The following is a 19,753-nucleotide window of genomic DNA, read 5'->3' on the forward strand; positions in this document are numbered from 1 at the left end:
TTCGTTTAAATGGCTCTTAATTAATGAGGAGTTAGTTTATTTTAACATCTCTTATTAATTTTTATAAAAATGAATCTTTTAAAATTATTAAATGCTAAAATTCTTTTGTCCATAGTTTTACAAATAAATATTATAACAAATAATAAGCAACATAAATATATTTTAAAGAAAATTGATCAAGATTAAAAAAGGATTCCTTTGATGTATAACTATTTATTTTGTTCTAAATTGTCAAAGAAAAAGTTATTGTCTTAGTATATGTAACTAATTTTGGTACCTTAGAGTATTTAAAAGATATAAATATATAAAAATAGAATAAATTAATATTTACTTTTCAATTAAGGTAGTGTATTTCCCTACGTGTGCATGATATCTATCTATTCAAGTGAAGGAAAAATATCTTAAATACACTCAAAAATATTTTTTATTCCTTCGTTAGTTAAGTTATTTAGAGCTAATGTTAATGAATTTAATTTTGGTAACTGATGATAAAACTTAATGCAGTCAGTGAATAAATTCATTGATATGTCTAAGATTTCAAGATTATTCAAATTAGCAAATTTGTTTAAAGAAGAATCAGTTAAAGTGTTTTTCTTTAACTTAAGAATTTTGATTTTATTTTATGAATTTATTTGATAACGAGTCAAAGAAATCAAATTATTGAACGACAAATCAATTTTTTCTAAATTATTAGGTTAGACAAATAGAGGGTCAGCACTATCAATGCTATTTTTAGAGAGATTTAAGTCTTTTAAGCTTTATAAATTATCAACATTCTCATCTATGGATTCGATTAAGTTTGAGCTGAGGTTTAAAATCTCTAATTTAGGAAAAGACTTGCTTTAGAATAGATCATCACAGCTTTACATCAAGTTATTGCTTAAATTTAAATTTTCAAGTAGATCATAAGTCAGTTGCTGCTATTTAATAGTTTTTATTTAATTATAAGAAATATCTAGCCTTAACAAACTTTTATTAGAAATTTTAGGAATTTCTTCTAATTTATTTTTTTTCGCTGTTAAATGCTTGATTTTTATAATGTTTTATTCTTCCTCACTCAAAATAAGTTGTTGAAGTTAGTTATTTGTCAAATCGAGATTATCTATTTCTCCTATTAAATGAACTTATTTGATTTTATTACAAGAGGCATCAAGCTTTTTCAATTTACATATACTTAAAATGGTTAAATCTTCAATGTTATTGCATGAAATGTCTAGTTCTTCTACTTAATTGGCTTATTCTAATAAATTTTAAACATTATCTAGCTTGTTTTTATGTAAACAAATGAATGATGCTCTTTGTATACTAATTTACTCTATTTTGTTGAGTGAATTATTGTTTAAGAGTAAATTATTTACTGAATTAATATTTAGCAGTACATTCTATAATGCATTATAAGATAAATTTAAAGTATTTAAATTTGAATTTTCACTTAATAAGCTAAACTCAGTAATTTAATTATTTGAAAGATCTATTTGCTTTAAATTACTTGCACTGCAACACAATTATGAAAAATCTAGAGCTCCACTTAACTTTGAATTAGATAAATTTATTTATACTAAATTGCTGAAGGAAAGTTTCTTAACTTCATTTACAAAGCTTGCTGCAAATACTTGTTGAGAAATATTAATTTATTGTGCACTAGAGCTAAGTAGGCTAGCTATCTTTTCAAAGTTTATCACATTTGTATTTTTAAAGTCTAAGATTTAAAGTTTCGATTCATCGCTGATATACAATTTGCATTATTTGCACAAAAGAGTTAACTTTCTAAGCTCAGTCATTTCAGAAATATCTAACTTAAAGTGATCGCCAAGTGTGTTATCAATCAAGCATAACTCCTAGGCATTTTTAAATTTATTAAAACAATTTAAGGTTATATCAGTGTGCATCCTACAATTAATGTAAGCAAAGTATTTCACAGTGGGATAAGCTTCACAACAAAAAATATCTGATATTTCTTATTCGAATTCCATAGTATCCAAACTTATGTATTCTAAATTCTAGTTTTTAATTTGTAGCTACCAATTGATAAAATGAATATCTTTCATTTTGAGATACCTCAAGTTAAATGATATATCAAGAATCATTTAAAGATCCTTTTCTAAGATATCAACATCAAATAAAATTAGTTTTTACAAATTTTACAAAAATTATACTTCATTAATTTGAAACGCATTAACTCTTTAAACAATTAAAGATTACAAAGCGCAGTTAGAGTCTAATTCTATGTAAAAAACATCACTGTAATTATTTATAACGGTGAGCTATTCTAATTTGTTAGCTTTTATAACATCTGCTACCAAATCTACCAAAACTAATCTCTTTAAACAGCAAAAATGTTCTTAAAATTAATTAATTTGATGAACCTTTAATCTAGAATTAGCGAACAAATATTGATCTTAGTTAAGAGAAATCAATTCAAGGTTCTCTACCTGCTGTATGTATTTATTAGGAAAGAACGATTCTAATTTCGATATCGAGCATGTATTTAGTCTTAAAAATGTGATTTCCTATGGTAAATTATTGAGCACTTTAGATATTATATTTGGACTTTTGATATAATCTACTATTAAATTTTATGTGCGGTCAATAAAAAATTCTTAATTATCATCTACTTATTAAATAAACTTTTTAATATTTTTCCAGTTTAAAGTTTTTGTGAAGTGTTATTGCTTAATAATGTCAATACAGAATTGGTATTCATTAATGATAAATTGCTATTGGATACTTTCTTTATTTTATTCGAAGCTGCCTTCATCAAAAAAAATTCTAAAGAATTCTCTAACTTGATTTAGTTTTGATTCACCAAAAAACATTGAAGGTAAAATAATTGCAAAATCGTTAAAAAATAGCTCTTTGCACAAAATGTATTAGCTTAAACATGCAAGCGATAAATACTTCTGCAGCTACTATAAATATTTTTGTAAATGTAATGAATTTTAAGTGTTTTCATTTGAGAATTTCATTGGAACAAAATCATAATAAATCTTTTTGCTCACAGTTAAATTATATTTTTTAGAGAGTTGCTAATCAGATTCAATTTAACATTCACTCTTATAAAAACTAATTTCCTGCTGCTTCAAGCAATTTTCAAGCAGAGAAATGTACTGCTCTTCAGCGATATCCTTAAATTTAACAATAATCTCATGTTGCTGACAAACAACTTGGATTTCACAAAAATTTAGTCTCCTGTTATACTATGATTGTTATTCCATCAAACAGTACTTAATTTAAACTTAAGAAATTTTTAAGTAAAGGTAAAAGAATATTTTGTTATAAAGCTAATATTGATTAAATCCTAAAATGATATTAGCGTTAACATATTTAATCTTAGAAAATAACTAATCAATAATAAAATTTCGAAGTAAGCTAAATATTTATTAATTTTTACAGTCATAAATTTGAAAAAATTAACAAATTGTTTTAACTAAATAATATTATTTTTTAATTTTTATCTTCAATATTTTAACTTTGATATATTTATCTTTTAATTTTTAACACAAAAATTCAATTTTTCAATTCAAAAATGTATAAATAAATTTAATAAAATGCTTAAATGAATGTAAAAAATATTAAATTTTTAAACATTAATTTTTTTTAAATTATGTTTTTTTTTATTTAAAAAAAAAAATGAAATTTTAATTTAAAAAAAATATTATTTGAAAGAAAAAAAAAATAGTTTGGAATGAATAATAGATTTTTTAAACGTGTATAAAGTGAGTTCACTTTATAGAGTTTTTTTAATTATTGTGTAATTTTAAAAATATTTTCAAATTTTATTTTAATTTTACAACAAATTATGGAATAAGAATTGAACAAAATTTGATAAATGCTGGGAATAATATATTTTTACAAATAACTTGTGATTTATACAATACTGGAAATGTGACTGGCTGAAAAAAATTAAGTAAAAAGATATGCTTGTCTAGCCAGGGATTAATTGAATTATTAAATAAAACTTAAGCAATAAAAATAAAATAAAAATAAATTAAATTATCTTGAATATTTTTCTTAATAGATCTTAAACATGTAAAATTTTAATTACTATCTCAATGACAGAATGTCTTAAATTTTTGATTTTATTGTGTATATTTGCTTCTCTATGTAAATAATTGAGCTACCAAGGTTGCTGATCGAATGAAAGAAAAAGAAAAAAAACAAATTATTTTTAATTTAAATTGGGAAATAGTTTAAAATCAAACAAAATGAATTAAAATTTGTGAATGATTGTGAGTGTTTGATTGTTTGTTTTTTTTGAGCTGATGTAATATCTATTAAATAATAACGATAAAAGGAATCAAATGTATACTGTTGTATAAAGAAAATAATTAAAAATTAAAGAAAGAATAAGAGATAAAAGAAACAAACTATAAATTAAGTAAGTAAAATTAGATAAATAAGTAAAATGGAAGAAGCTCCTCATTTAAACGAAGATTAATTGAATGAAATTTATAGTTGGGTAGATTCTATCCCACTCTCCCGCCCAAAGAAGAATATAGCAAGAGATTTTTCAGATGGAGTTCTAATGGCAGAAGTAGTAGCTCACTGCATCCCCAGATTAGTTGAATTACACAATTATTCAGCAGCTAATTCAGTTAAACAAAAATATTACAATTGGGAAACTCTCAACAGTAAGTTATTCGTTAAGTTTTTATTATGGATAATCAATCATTAGCTTGCAAAGGCAGCTTGATTTACAAAAAACACAATTGTTATTATATTTTAGGATATTTTAATTTCTACAGATAGTTGCTCAACCAATATCAATTAATTTTCAGTGCAATTAATTAGCATGAGCTTCTTTTCTCAAATTAATTCAAAGATATTTTAGAAAGAAACTGAAAAATATTTTTAGCTAAACATGCATTTATATTAACTATTTGTCTTTAACTATTAATTAGAGAAAGTATTTTCTAAGCTTGGCTTGCTAGTTTGTAAAACTGATATAACAAATATCGTTGAATGCAAGCCAGAAGTGATTGAAAGAGTATTAAAGCTTGTCAAGAATCACATAGAAGCTTTTAATAGCGATCCTTAAAATTTTTCACCTGAAAAATCTCAAAAGTCTTTCAACCAAATAAAGCGTGGTGGTGCTCTTATGGATAGAGGAAATAACAAGTAAAGGTAATTATTTAAATACTCATAGAAAATACATAAAAGTTTGTTTGTTCCTCAATAAATTTTTATTTATGTTCTAATAACTGCAATAAATATATTTCTAGCGACATAAATAATTTTTAATTTAAAAATAGATTTTAGAATTAGGATAACCAGTATTAGCAATCATAGTAAGATGAAATCATTTGGGAAAAGGATTAAACTATAAGCGAACTTAGAGAAACCATAGAGGTAAATAAATAAATATTTTGCAAGATATCCTAAACATCTAATAAAATAAATTGATAAAACCATCAAATCAAATCAAACTAAACTTCTCTCTAATCATTTCAATGAAAAATTATCAATGTTTATCAGTTTATTATATATTAAAATTTAAATTCTTGCTTTAATTATTTAAATTCCTTGCTTATTAAAAAATAGATTTTAGAGCTAAAGATGAAGAAATTAGAAGATTTAATAAAATTAAAAGATAATAAAATAGCAACTCTTTAAAATAGAATGGCTGAACATGGCCTATATTGATTTGAAAATAAATATAATAAGCTGTCTGAGAAGTTTGACATATCGTGTAGTAATAATTAAGACAATCCCTTCTTTATTAAATTTCTCTTAACCAATATAATTTACAACTAATTCACCTCTACTCGACTCACTCACCAATCTTGCTAGTTAGTTAGTACCAATAAATTAGCTAACATAGATTTGATTAACAATTCACTATACATAAATTTCACATATTTTTTGTTTATATATACATTTATATTTTATCAATATGCAAGAATCTTCGTAGTATTTTTATAAAATTATCATTCTTTCATTTGATTTTATCCAATAAATCATTTGTTAAAATTTATACCTATAAAGCCAGTAAGTAATTATATGGTTGATAAATTATCACACTATTTAATTAAGAAATTTTAATTTTCGAAATCCATTCATTAAAAAATCATATTTCTGTTATTAATTTATTTATACTCTAATACTTATTTTTATTAAAATTTACAAAAATCAAATTAATAAAATGCTATTATGATATAAAATTTCTTGAATGATATCATCATTCATATGTAATTGTATTTAAATTAACAAATTTTATTGTAACATTCTAGCTAAAATAATTTAATGGCTCATCAAATAAATTTTCATTACAATAAATTGATTGCCAAGTTTAAAAAGTTTCTTTTTTTAAAATTTAACAAAAATATTTATTTTTATGCAATTACTCATGAAATTAATAAGAAATTAATTTTTCTTTTAGTTTAAACAAATTATTCTAAAATTTGACATTTTTACATGTGAAAATAATTTTATAAATTAATACAAATTGAATAAATGTATTCTTATATTAAAAATATTATTTCTTATTCATTTATTTATAGCTGACCAGTTGTGCAACATGATTTTCTATAAGGCTAACAGAGCATTTTCTCTTATTGAGGGATCCACTTTTTAATCTCTGGCTTTTTGCATGATGATATTTTTTTTATTTAATCTTTCTATTACGCTAAAAGAAAAATTTATTATTATTAATATAAATTATTTTTTTTAAGGTCTTTAAAAGCAAAAAAATTAACTTACTTTCTACCAAAAGGATGGAAACGGCAAAATTCACCAATGTCATAGCAAGCAATAGCGACATTTTTAGGAATATCACTATCTAACAAATCACATAACTTACTAATTAAATCTAATTTTTAATGAAATATTTTATTAAGTTTCTTTTTTCATTAGATATATTTTACTATAATCATTATCCTCAAATTTCTTGACATTTTCTTTCCAGAACTTTTCGGTGTGAACAGGACTCCATTCAAGTTATTAAAGATTAATTTCTTTGACATACTTCTCAAATGAACTTATTTGATTAATTAAATAAATAAATAAATATCTTATTTAGATAAACTAGTTATAATTTACGTTAAAATTTTAATGTTTTTCTCAAGAATTTCTCCCAAAAAGGTAACATCATCAATGACTTCTTTATCTTTTATATTTCCTTTGAGTAAAGTTTCGCATAATTTCAATAAATCACAGTCTACCATTACTTCAATGCATTATTAAGATTTCTCAGCTAAATTCTGCATTTAAATAAAATGAGATTAATCATCATTTTGAAAATAAAAATTTAATACTTTTAAGCATTAGAATGCAACACGGATTAGCTTTTCTCTAGATAGTTTTTAAATAGTTTCGACCATTGAAGAAATAAATCTTAGCTATTATTTTTAAAAGAATTAAATAGAATTTAAAAATAATAATTAGAAAATTTGAATACATTAGGTTAAAGGAAACTTTCAATAGATTTTTCACAGAAGGATAAAAGCCATAAAACCAATAATGTATAATACATAATTTATAGATCGTTTTTATTCTTCTTTAGGATTTAGTAAATTCTATTAATTATTAACTAAAATTATAATGACTATACTTTCAAATTTATTTTACCTCTCCTAACCTCTGTTGTCAATAAATTTATTTACTAGATGAGCTTACTTAAGGATAAAGGCAAGACTTGTAATCAAGCAATAATCTTCTACTTATCCACATTTATTGCTATTATTTTATGTAAAATATATCATTAAATAGATCAAATAAAGATTTATATTAAGATCTTATCTGTTTTAACACTTTATAAATATTAAGCAAAATCCTACTTTAAATTTCTAAGTTAAAACTCAATTAAAATATTTCTTTTTTAATTTATTTTGGTCAATCAATTATATTTATTAAGTATTTTTTAATTAAAGCTAAGATTTACTTTTCATTTTATAAGTTAAGCAGTTTTAAGAGGAATTCTTGTTGTTCTTTGAGATAAATTTTCTTATCTAGCTCACCAATTATGCAAGCTTTAATTCTGAGAGCAGCTTCAGTCACAGTGATGTGATTATTATCATTATGAATTATGACATTTAAAGCAGTCAACCAATTTTTTTATGGTTCTTAATCAGAAAGGCTTTGTACAATGTATTACAAAACTCTTCTATTATCTAAAATAAATATTTTAAAATAAATTTTCAAAAAAATGGCAAGTTAGTTCTTTCAATAAATGATATAAATATCAATTATAATTTTAAGCTAGATTCATATTTCACAATCATGAAAAAAGAAATCATTTATTAAAAGCTAGAATTTTAAATCAATTTTATTAGAAGATTTACCCATAATGATTCCATCAATAGTAGGTAATAAGTACCTCATAATTTTTTAATCTTCATAAGCTTCTGTAAGAATTTCAAAAAATGTTGAGAAATAGACTGCTGCACTATTTTTGATAAGTTCTCTTTATGCTGAGATATCGCTCTCATTAAATTTCTTAAAAAGAGTGGATGTTTCGTTTGAAATTTGCTAGTTTAAGTGAGAAAGTTGAATTCCATATTCAACGTCTTATTGCAATTACTTTAGAGGCTCATCTCTATTATAGAAGACTAAGGAGTAGTTAAAGTATTTTCTCTTCATGGTGTTTGGTTCTTTATTTATTCGTTTATTTGGCTTAACAAAATGAAATTTAATATTGGATAGATATTTTATTTTTGATATTTTATTTATTTTTTATAGCTTTTTGTAAAAGATAAAAAATTTATTTAGCAGACAGAATTTTATTATGAATTTTACTATCAAGTGAGTCTATTTATCAATCTATTTGATATATTCCCTTATCCTATACAATTTCTAATTCTTCTATTTACATAAAAAACACAAGTAGAAATAAAATTTCTTCTATATTCACATTCAATCAAATTTATTCAACAATAATTTTAATTTTATATATAAAAAGCTAGCTTGTTGATGGATAAAATAAAAAGCATTTTTATTAAATTTGGAAATAATTTTTGGTAGAAGAAACACTAATAATAGTTTACTAAACTAACTTTACAAAACTGCTAATATTGTGATACTTAAAATGAAGACAAATAGAATATAAATTTAATAAAAAATTATCTTAATTCTTATTAATATTTAATTTGTTGAGAGAGAACTAATATTGATAGATTAAGATCACTTTTGAAGAGCATTCCAATTGTGAAGCATAATTTTTTGCAAAGCTAATAAGGCGTTTTCTTTTATTACAGGGTCAGCATCATTTGCTAATTTCATAATAACACTCTTCTTTCCTAATCCCTCTATAACACTTTATTTTATTTAAAAAATTAATTAAAAATCTGCTTGTACAATATTATCCAAACAAAATTACTTTCTACCAAAAGGATGGAATCTGCAAAACTCACCAATATCGTAGCAAGCAATAGCAACATTCTTTTATCTATCACTGTTGAGTAAATCGCAAAGCTTTTTAATCATTTCTAATTATTTAAATTAAATTTCATTAGATTATAATTTGCTTTTTTAATTTATTTACAATAATCTTAATTTTCAAATTTCTTGACATTCTCCTTCCAGAATTTTTCAGTGTGAACTGGACTCCATTCAAGTAATTGCATATTAATTTCTTTTTCGTATTTTTCGTATGAACTTTTTTAAAAAATGCTATTGATATTAATCCTAAATTTATAAATTAGTTTTACGTAAGAATTCTTATATTCTTTTCAAGGATTTCTCCCATAAACTAAATGTCATCTAAAACTTCCTTTTCCTTAATGTTGCCTTTCAATAAAGTTTCACAGACCTTAAGTAAATCATTGTCAACAATAACTTCAATGCAGTTGTTGTATTGAGATAAGTTCTTTAATAATATGAAAAACAATATTAAAATTTCTATTATTTATTATTAATTGCTCATTTACCTTGTAGCAAGCGAAAGCAACTCTAACAAGCTTTTCTCTAGATATTTTTTGAATAACTTCGATTGATTGTCCAATGAGTCTTAACTTTTTATTTAGTATGCAATCGTTAAAAATACTTTTCTTTTGAATCTCTTATAAAATTTACTTTAGGATCAGTGAAGAAGGGAACTGATTTTTCAGAGAATGAAATTAACCAGAGAATAAGAAGAGTGTAGTACATTTTCTAAAGATCAGAGGGATTCTTTTTCATGTTTTCGTGGAGGCTGTAAATTATTATTTTGACAATTTTTAAAATAGATTAGAGGCAATATTTATTATTTACAATTAAGCACCATTGTTGTCAAGGAAAACTTTAACGAGATGTTCATGCTTAAGGAGGAAAGCGAAGCAAGTAGTTAAACAGAAATCATCCAAATGGTTAGAGCTATGACTGACACTATAAAGTAAAAATTTAAGGGATTAGTTAGTAAATAAAAATGCAAATAATGAGTGAGTTTGTTAGATGTCAGATAAATAAAAATAAAAAATAGTTGTGACTTGACTTAAATATAATTTTGATGGATTAATGCTTCACTTTTTATTCAGAAATAAAAAATTTTTTATATCAAATTTTTATGTATCTTTTTTCAATATCATTTAATAATTTTAATAGTCAAGAACTACTCTTTATTTCCATTTATCTTATTAGGTGTACTTTCAAAACTTTTCGATAGAGTGAATACACTTAACCAGACATAAAGGTATTGGATATGAGACTCCATTCTGAAGAATTTAAATAAAGAAATAAGCAAATAAATAAAATATTTACTCCTTAGATCTGATGAGCCATTAGAGGAATTACTTTTATTCATTTAAGAAACTCTTCTTATCTAATTCAGCAAGAATCTAACTTCTAACTCTAGCAGCAGCTTCATAAACAATCTTATCAAAGCTGGGAAGCTATAAAATTTAATTTAAAACAGTTAACCAGTTCTTGTTATCAGGTTGATCTTAAAAGCTTTGCAAGAACTTTTAGATATTTCTTCTGTCATCTTTAAATTAAAAATTATTTGATTTAGAATTGAAAATATTCTTTTTATGCTAAATTTTTGTTGAAGAAATTTTTAAAAATGTCATCATGCTTTCTTTTAATTTCTTATTTGCATTAATTTTTTGGCGTTAGTTTCATTTTATTCTGTTTTTATTCAAAGCTTTGAGACATGAACCTATGCAAAGCATAGCTTTCAAAATTTATAAAAGAAATTATATCTGTAATTCGCTATCATTTAATATAATTAATTGTAAAAAATTTACCTAAAATGATGCCATCGATTGTTGGAAGAACATACATCATGATTGCAGAATTGTGATTGCATTAATTTGTAATATCGAAAAGCATATTAACGTAACCTATTCCTTCAGATTTGGTAATCATGTCACGCTATTGGTTGATATCAGCTTCGACAAATTTCTTGAACAAAGCTTGATTTTCTGGCCTGACCAAACTTCCTTAGTTTTGCAAGTTAACTATGTCATTTGTTCTTTCTTAAATTTCCCTTAAAGAAGCTTCGTGCTCGTAGAAAACAAAAGAATAATTAAGATACTTTCTCTTCATTTCTATTATATCTATCTATTTTTTATTTAATTCCTTAATTTACTTCGTTGCTTTATAAACTATTTAGTTTAATTTATCTTTTTTATTATTCGTAATTAATAAAGGATTTTATTTTATTGCACAAAATAGAATCTCTGCTCAAAACCAATTCATCATATATATTACTATTAATTGAATGATACACAAAGAAAGCAGACTTATTCATCTTCGTGCTTTTGCAAATGCTGCTGACTCTTGTTATTATCTTTCACTATGCCTACTTTATACATACAATATCTTTTTAACATATATTTATGATTTAGATTTTCTCAATTAAAATGACTTAATTTTTATTTGCGAGCAAAAATTAAAACATCGATTACACACAGATTTTGTATAAAAAATAATTAAATATCTCATAATCTACAATAAAATAAATTAAATAATTTATTATCACATCTTAAAATACTTAAGAAAAAGTTAAAATTATAACTATTGATGAAATTAATTTCATAATTATTTTTTTTAAAATCTAAATTCTATTGAAAGAATTGTTTTAATATTTTGATAAACATTATTGAATTTCAAAAATAATTAATTTACTTTCTAAGATAAACTGTTTAAATTATTTTTTTAATTTGTTATAGGTTAGTAATTAAGTTTATTTTTAAATAAAAACAGGTATTTAATTCTTTTGAGCAAAACTTTAAGTATTTTTAATAGAAATCAAAGACAATAAAGATTTTTAAAATTAAAGTAATTTTAATACTTTGATAATTTTCTCTAAAGAAGATTAGTGTTAAAGAACGACTAAATAATTTGGAATATCATTTGTTATTATAAGAATGCAAAAAAGAAAAGTTAAATTGTAGCGTATTATAAAAAGCATAAAAAAAGGTTAGATATCTTTTATTTTATTGAGATTTGTTGATTTTATTAATATGAATTAGAATTAATAATATGAAGATAGATATATAGAATGTATCTATCTATCTATCTTATTGAAAATTACGCGAAAAGATAATTAAATTTTAATATCATCCTTTAAATATTTTAATAAATTTTATTAACTCAATTAGCAATATTAAGATTTCGTTTCTTTTTTTAATTTTTTCTTTTTATTTCAAAATTTGATTACTTTTACCCATACATACAAAAGTAAATAAATAAAGTTATGAAAATTTGAGCCCTAGGCCGAAATTTTTTGACATATAATTTGCCTGGACTAAAAGAAATATTCATACAATATAAACAGTTAATATATTTTCCATTAAAAAAGTATCTATTTCGTTTTGCAATCATTTAAAAATGAATGATTTTTAAAAGAAATTTAGGAGGAGGTATTTAGAATTTTAAAATGAATAAAAATTTTGCAAAGAAATCAATTAATTGGAGCTTGATTCTAAAAAAGAATTTAGCTAATTTCAGTAAAAAATGAGTTGTCAAAAAAACTAACAAACTATATAGTTTATCTATCTATCTATTTATTTATTAATTAAATTTTTTGTTAATATATGCATGAATTTTAGGAAAAGAGAATATAAAAAAGAAGAGAAAAAATAGATATTGCGACTATTAAGAAAGTTTTTTTAAATAATAATTCGTGCATAATAGAAAATTTATTGAATGTATTAAAGTAATTTAAAGAAGTGTTTTTCTAATTAAAATAAAATGAATATAATTTTGAAATACACAAGCAAGCAAAATAAATAGCAAGTAATTAATGCTTGATTTGATATTTTTGCTAATTTTTTGTTAGTTAAGTTTTTATGTAAATTTTAAACATGCGAAGAAAGTCTTACCTTAGAAAGATCAGTAAAGGTTTATAACACTTTTAAAATTGTTGAATGAATGATGTGAAAAGTTGACAGGTCTTTGTGTGAATATTCATTCATTTACTTGATATGATAATTTAATGCTGATTTTTATGGGTATGTAGAAGGATAAAGGGATGGTAAAAGAAATTTGTTTGAGAGGATCAATAAAAACAGACTTGAAAATGCAAACAAATTTTAATTAAATTAAATTGCAAATACAAAATAGATTAGCTTTTTGTACCCCCAAACCAAGAGAGTTAGAGTCAAAGTGAAAGAAAAATTTTGATTAAGTAATGAAATAAAAAAAATATTATTATAATTATTAAAAGAAAAGCAAGTAAAATAATAAAGTAAAAACATCAAAAAAAAAAACAAAAAAAAATAATAATAATAATTATTACAAGGCTATAATCAGCTTTAAAAGTTAATTAATAAAGCAAGCATTGAAGAGTTTAAAGACAGCGAACAAGAAAAAATTATTTATAATTAAAGAGTGAAAAAAGAGAGAAATTATAACGAGGGTACAAACAATCGATTGAAAAAAAATTTGGGATTATATACTATATTTAAAGACAGAACATTATAAATTCCCATATTGTCAATAGATATTAGACTTTACTGAGAGAAGGGCCTTCCCAGGGTTGAAAGAGATACTCATTGAGATTGAGAAAGTCCTAGATAGGCACAGAAAGCAGAGAGATTGATTAATTGATTTATTGAGTTGCAAAATTATTAATAAATCAATAAATATTTTAACATAAATTCAAATTTACGCACACAATTTGTCATCAAACATTTTCAAAAATAAATGGCTCAATAAGTGAGAGATTTTTTACTTAATTAGCAGTAAATAAGAATTGATTCTTCTGGCATCTCCTCCCCTTAAGTTACTCCAAATTATATAGGACAACAAAATTAGTATTAGATAAATTATCAGTAAAATAATTATAACTTAAAGATGCCTATGAATAATTTCCAACCAAATGATTCAACTTACTTCGGAATTCCTTTGAGTAAACATCCTCATTATCAAGATTTAAATTAACACTTATTGGTAAATCAGTAGCAATAATAATTTTATCTGCCTCAGGGAGTGTTTAATCTTGAATAATAGTAATCTAATTATAATCCTCAGAATAATAACAATGTCAACCAATTTACTTCTCCTGTTGGAAAATCTTCAGTAAGACATCCTCAAAACGGTTCTTAATAGCAAAAATCTACTGAGACAAACAATGACTAAAAACATTTATTAAATTACAATTAATTACAAATTAATAGAGCATCCAGCGAAAAAATTTCTCAGTTAAATTCTCCTTGCATTTACCCAAGTCAATATAGTGCTATTTAAATGGGAGACCATCCTTCAAAGAACCATTCAAGTGTGCATTCGTTAGAGTCTTAGATAAACTTAAACTTAAACTCAAACAATCCCTCGTAAAATACCCAATCAAAAAGTAATTATAACAATAACAATAACAACAACATTAACTCCCTGTAACCTCAAGCCCCTTCTTCTCAATCATATTCGATAGACTAAAGAAGACTTAAAATTTAGGACTTTAAAGTGCACGAGTGCACAAAAAGAGATAAGCATGAAAAGAAAAAATGCCCATACTTTCATAACTAGGGTGATAGGAGAAGATGTCCTGAAAAATACTAATATTCATTTAATGAATGTAAAAAAAAAGATAAATGTCCCCTCAAAGACAATTGTCCATAAGTCCATAATAAAGTAGAATAACTCTACCACCCTCTCAGGTACAAAGCAAAATTTTGTGAATCATTTAAAGAAAACAACTAGAAATGCGAGTACGGTAGTTTCTGCTCTTTCGCTCATGACGAAAACGAAATAGTCATTCCCATGATATGCAAACTTCCTAAAGATGCTATTTTCTACATGTATTTCTACAAAACTGTTTGGTGTCCCAACACTTAAAAGTAATAAATTTATTTCTTCAAAATTCTAATTTAATTTCATTCAATTTTGGTTCCCTTCAAATTTTTGACTAAGCCATTTGAAATTCAAAACAATTTCAATTAATTGCACATTTAAAATTAATATTCCAAAAATTATGCATAAAAAGAGAGAGAGAAAAAAATTTGGTAGTGAATAAATAACAAACACATTTCAATAAGCGAGTTCTAAGTAGTCATTTTTTGTAACCAATAAATAATTTCGCTCACAAAATTTGATTTTAGTGTATACAAAGTGAGAACAGTGCCTTTGAAAAAAAATTCATTCATATTTAATGAAAGCTTATTTGTACCAAAATTTTGAATATTTTAAATTTAAATTATTTTGAAAGGCAAAAATAGATACATAATATACACATTTAGATAGATTTATCAATAGATAGATAGATTCAAAAATTAATTTGAAAAAGCAAATAATAAAAAACAAAAAACCAATAATAAAGGAGCTATATTAAAAATAAAAAATAACTTTGCAAATTAAAAATCGGTTAAGAGGAGCTTTGATAAAGTATAAAAGAAACTAATACAAATTAGTGAGTGTAAAAACTCCTCTTATAAAAGTAAAAATTCCAGTAAATGTAAAAATTGATATACTATCTTTGAATTACAATAATAATGATAGAGTTTAGTTTAATTAATTTATTAAGTATTTAGTTATAGAAAACAAAGTAGAAACTTTAATTTTTTTACAAAAATAAAATTTCCAGCATCACGTCACATTATTAAAATAATTAGCAGCACAATTAATTTTTGCTCTGCTAAATTTTGATTTTAAATTTAAGGAAGTATCATCACCAGATAAAATTATATTTAAATTTCATTTAAGAATAATTACTTCCTTTTTCCCCCGTTTCATCATATATTATGAAAATTCTAGTGTGATTTTATTTATTTATTTATTTTTTATCTTTTATTTGATTTGATGAATATCAAATTTGAAACAAATAAAAAGTGAAAATAAAATTTATCTTTTTTAGTTCTAATAAGACCAATTAGCAATCCAAATATTTTAAAATAGCTTTTCGCTTTCTATTTTGCTTTATTAAGTGAACAATTTTAGGACAGTTTATATTAACACATTTATCTAAACAAACATTACTCTAAAATACAAAATCTAAATATAACTGTTCTACCTGTTTAAAAAACATTCATCTCTCTATTCTTTTTTTCTTTCTTCCTTCCTTGTTTAAGTAATCATCAAAAATTTATTTAGATAAGGAAAGTCCTTAGTTAATTAATAAATATCTTCAATAAAAATTTAAATTCAAATATTTTTTATTAAAGATGCAACAGTTTTAACATTTTACAAGATAAATTAATAAATTTATGTATTAGATTATAAATAAATTTTCATATATTTTAAATTAGACATGAGCGCGCATATTGTCCTTATATGCACAATGTATAAGATTTTAGAAGAGATCCTAAATAATTTTAGATTGAACCAAAGTAATGCGATCAATGGAAGAAATCTAATATACAAAAATATTCCGAAGGAGAATGTCCTTTGCAGCTTAAGTGTAAAAATTGCCATGGCTGGAAAGAATACGACTATCATCCTAAATTTTATAAAACAAAGTCTTGCGACACTCAAAACTGTTAAAATCAAGAATGCGTGCACTATCATTCTGAATAAGAAAGAAGGTATCATTTATTAATAATAAAATTAATTCAAAATACATATTGAATAAAATATTAAAAAACTAAAAATAAAAATTTTTTACATTAAAAATTTTATTTTAAGCTTTTTAAATGAAATATAATAACAATTAATTCACTTTAAATTTATTTTAATTATTTATTTATTTACTTTTATAGAATTGTTACTGAAGAGTTGCTGAAAAAAGAAGAAAAAGAGGCAAAAGAAAAGCTTAAAAGTTTAATTAAGTAATATTAATAATATATATTTTAAAATTTAGCAATTAAAATTTTGTTTATTTAATTTAGCTCAAATATTCCCTACGATGTCAAACTAGGAGCTCCTATTGATGTTTTTTATACTGAACAAGAGGAAGAAATGAATAATTCAAGCAATGGATCAAATGCAAATCTTAACCAGAATATGTCTTATCATAACAACAGCAACAACAATAATAATAGCAATTCAAATAGTAGCCACAGCAAAAATAGCTCAAATACAGATTTAAATAATCAAAATAACTTAAATTATAATCCAAACAGCAATAATTAAAAAAATAGATTTAAATCTAATACTGTGAATATTTAAAACAATTCTTACCCTCAAAACAGGCAATAATCAAACAGCTAATATGGATAGTAGTAAAATTATTACAACCATAATTAAAAAAATCATGATAAAGCTGTTAACCACTAAAGGACTTATGATAAAAAACAACCTAATTTCAATTAAAATAATAGCAATAACAACAACAACAACAACAATAATAACAACTACCACCATCAAAAGTAGTAAAACAACAGCAATAACATTTACTAAAATTTTGCCAATAATAGTAATAATAATAATAACAATAATTACAACAATAGTAATAGCAATAATTATTTTGTAGATAACTATCAAAAGAATCTATATTAAAATAACCAAAGCAATAATAGGTAATAACAAAACGCTATTTATAACTAGTCTAATATGAACAATATCAATAACTTAAATTATTTTAATACCAATTATTAAAATAATTACATTCCTTACTGTGCTAAAAGTTAAAATTAAAGTAAACATATTTTTTTAAAAAGAATTTCATAATTAAATAATTTTTTTCAATAAAATAATTAATTAGGTGACATTGATCAAACAACTTCCAGCAAATCGCAATCTCAGCAGTAGTCTAGAGATTCTTCTTTAGGAAAAAATGATTCCGAATAACAAACAATCATAAATGATAGTGATAGAAGAACCATACAAATCAACCAGGAGGATATATTTTTCTAATTCAATGAACCAAAATTAAAATATAGTTCAGAGCTTCGAAAATGTTTTGAAAAGAAATCTTAAACAGAGTTGTATGAAACGCTCTTACTTAATTATTTTAATGATGAATAGATATTGAAATTAGCTGATACTGATAATTACTTGCTACCCTTCTTAAACGATAACCAAAGCAATACCCTTAAGAATATCATTAGTTATTACTACGAAGAATAAGATTATAAAGATATTCAAAAGCTTGGTAAAATTTTTGATGAAATTACTTTCTGATATCTAACTAAATTTTTTAATAATGATAATTTAGTTGATTGAAACAACTGCTTATCTTCAGAATTACTTACATACATACAAACATATGTACTTACCAAACAATCTACCTAGTCATCAAATTATTATAATAAAAATCACAAACATAATCATAAATTTTTAACCCTCAATAAATATCACCATTCAATATAATTCAATTCCATATCATATCATTAATTGATGTTTTCCAACCTTTTTCTCATTTCAAAAGTGGTTTGAAGTTTTTAATTTCCGTTTGAACAGTCTCTTAGATTAGTTTATTCAATTTTGAGTTCCTAATTCATAAATAGCTTTTCCTTAGACATTAATTATATAAATAATTATTTTCAAATATATTTCAATACCTTATCTATATATCTATCTATAGAGCCATTCAATTTGGATATTAGGCATTTTCATCATCAACAATAACATAAATAAATATATATATATAAATCTAATAACCAACCATTCCACAACAAAAAAAGCTAACAAATAAATATAATAATATTATTAATAACTAAAATAATAACAATAATAATAATAATTTAAATAAAATAAAAATAAATGAGGCTACAACTATAATAATTTAAGTTACACACACATACAAAAATAAACCAACCAACAAACAAACTAATAATTTAAATTATTAAAACTAATTTTCCAAACCACAAATTGAAATGTAATTATAAATAAAAAGTCAAAACAATAAGTAACTATTTTTCTCTCAAACACCATTTAAATTTTCATCAACCAAGAGTCATTTTTGACATTTATTTGATTAATAACAGCTTTTAATTATTGATTAATGATAATTATAAATATATAATTTGAAATTATAACATTAAAAAATCTATCATATAACAGAAGATATAACTATTGTGAAGAAATTATAATTATATACAAAAGACAATAAATTTGCAAATCGAAACTAAGTCTGTCTAGTTTAATTAGTTCAATTAAAAATAAAATGATGCAAATTTATCTACTTGCAAATATTAATGCATAAATACTTAAATCTCCTTGTCATTCTAAATGATAAGAATGCTTATTTTTAATTAGGATTTGCAGTTGTTTTTCCTCTATGCAAAATGTTTATAAATATAATAGAAACACTTATAGTTATATAATTTCAATACTATCTAAATAATCTCCTTTCAAAAAAATTTAGCTTTTAAGTAACAAAGAACCTAGGAAGATTTTTCTTACGTCCTTCCTCTGTTCCTTTCTTCTCTCGTACAATATGGAATGCTAACTATGATACTAATAAGTTATCTACCTAACTTAACTCTATGTTTCAAATAGATTTTAAATTTTTTGATTATTG

At 23.1% G+C, this 19,753-nt stretch overlaps 5 protein-coding genes across 5 annotated transcripts; 2 read left to right on the forward strand and 3 right to left on the reverse strand. All coding sequences in view use genetic code 6, as the record gives it.

Annotated features, from left to right (window-relative positions):
* Positions 1-176: 176 nt before the first annotated feature.
* On the reverse strand, positions 177-3,215 carry TTHERM_00161280 (hypothetical protein; the record flags this gene model as incomplete). The annotated part of the gene is made up of 2 exons (XM_001009858.2): positions 177-277; positions 332-3,215. The coding sequence occupies 2 exons, from the start codon at positions 3,213-3,215 to the stop codon at positions 177-179; spliced, it is 2,985 nt and encodes a 994-aa protein (XP_001009858.2).
* A 1,190-nt stretch (positions 3,216-4,405) lies between these two features.
* TTHERM_00161270 (sperm flagellar protein) lies at positions 4,406-5,643 on the forward strand (the record flags this gene model as incomplete). Its single annotated transcript, XM_001009857.3, has 4 exons — positions 4,406-4,631; positions 4,902-5,124; positions 5,253-5,349; positions 5,542-5,643. 4 exons carry the CDS (start codon positions 4,406-4,408, stop codon positions 5,641-5,643), a joined length of 648 nt encoding a protein of 215 aa, XP_001009857.2.
* Positions 5,644-6,486: 843 nt separating this feature from the next.
* On the reverse strand, positions 6,487-8,577 carry TTHERM_00161260 (vacuolar ATP synthase subunit H; the record flags this gene model as incomplete). Its single annotated transcript, XM_001009856.3, has 9 exons — positions 6,487-6,625; positions 6,700-6,808; positions 6,864-6,976; positions 7,039-7,199; positions 7,254-7,337; positions 7,397-7,514; positions 7,567-7,674; positions 7,880-8,108; positions 8,280-8,577. 9 exons carry the CDS (start codon positions 8,575-8,577, stop codon positions 6,487-6,489), a joined length of 1,359 nt encoding a protein of 452 aa, XP_001009856.2.
* A 540-nt stretch (positions 8,578-9,117) lies between these two features.
* On the reverse strand, positions 9,118-11,457 carry TTHERM_00161250 (vacuolar ATP synthase subunit H; the record flags this gene model as incomplete). The annotated part of the gene is made up of 9 exons (XM_001009855.3): positions 9,118-9,250; positions 9,314-9,422; positions 9,479-9,591; positions 9,645-9,802; positions 9,864-9,947; positions 10,009-10,126; positions 10,186-10,299; positions 10,672-10,894; positions 11,157-11,457. The coding sequence occupies 9 exons, from the start codon at positions 11,455-11,457 to the stop codon at positions 9,118-9,120; spliced, it is 1,353 nt and encodes a 450-aa protein (XP_001009855.2).
* Positions 11,458-14,061: 2,604 nt separating this feature from the next.
* On the forward strand, positions 14,062-18,411 carry TTHERM_00161230 (zinc finger CCCH type domain protein; the record flags this gene model as incomplete). The annotated part of the gene is made up of 5 exons (XM_001009853.3): positions 14,062-15,194; positions 16,599-16,874; positions 17,049-17,117; positions 17,178-17,926; positions 17,993-18,411. The coding sequence occupies 5 exons, from the start codon at positions 14,062-14,064 to the stop codon at positions 18,409-18,411; spliced, it is 2,646 nt and encodes an 881-aa protein (XP_001009853.3).
* Positions 18,412-19,753: the final 1,342 nt, after the last annotated feature.

The sequence above is a fragment of the Tetrahymena thermophila genome (assembly GCF_000189635.1).
Source record: "Tetrahymena thermophila SB210 genomic scaffold scf_8254776, whole genome shotgun sequence".
In the NCBI taxonomy this organism is placed as follows: domain Eukaryota; phylum Ciliophora; class Oligohymenophorea; order Hymenostomatida; family Tetrahymenidae; genus Tetrahymena; species Tetrahymena thermophila.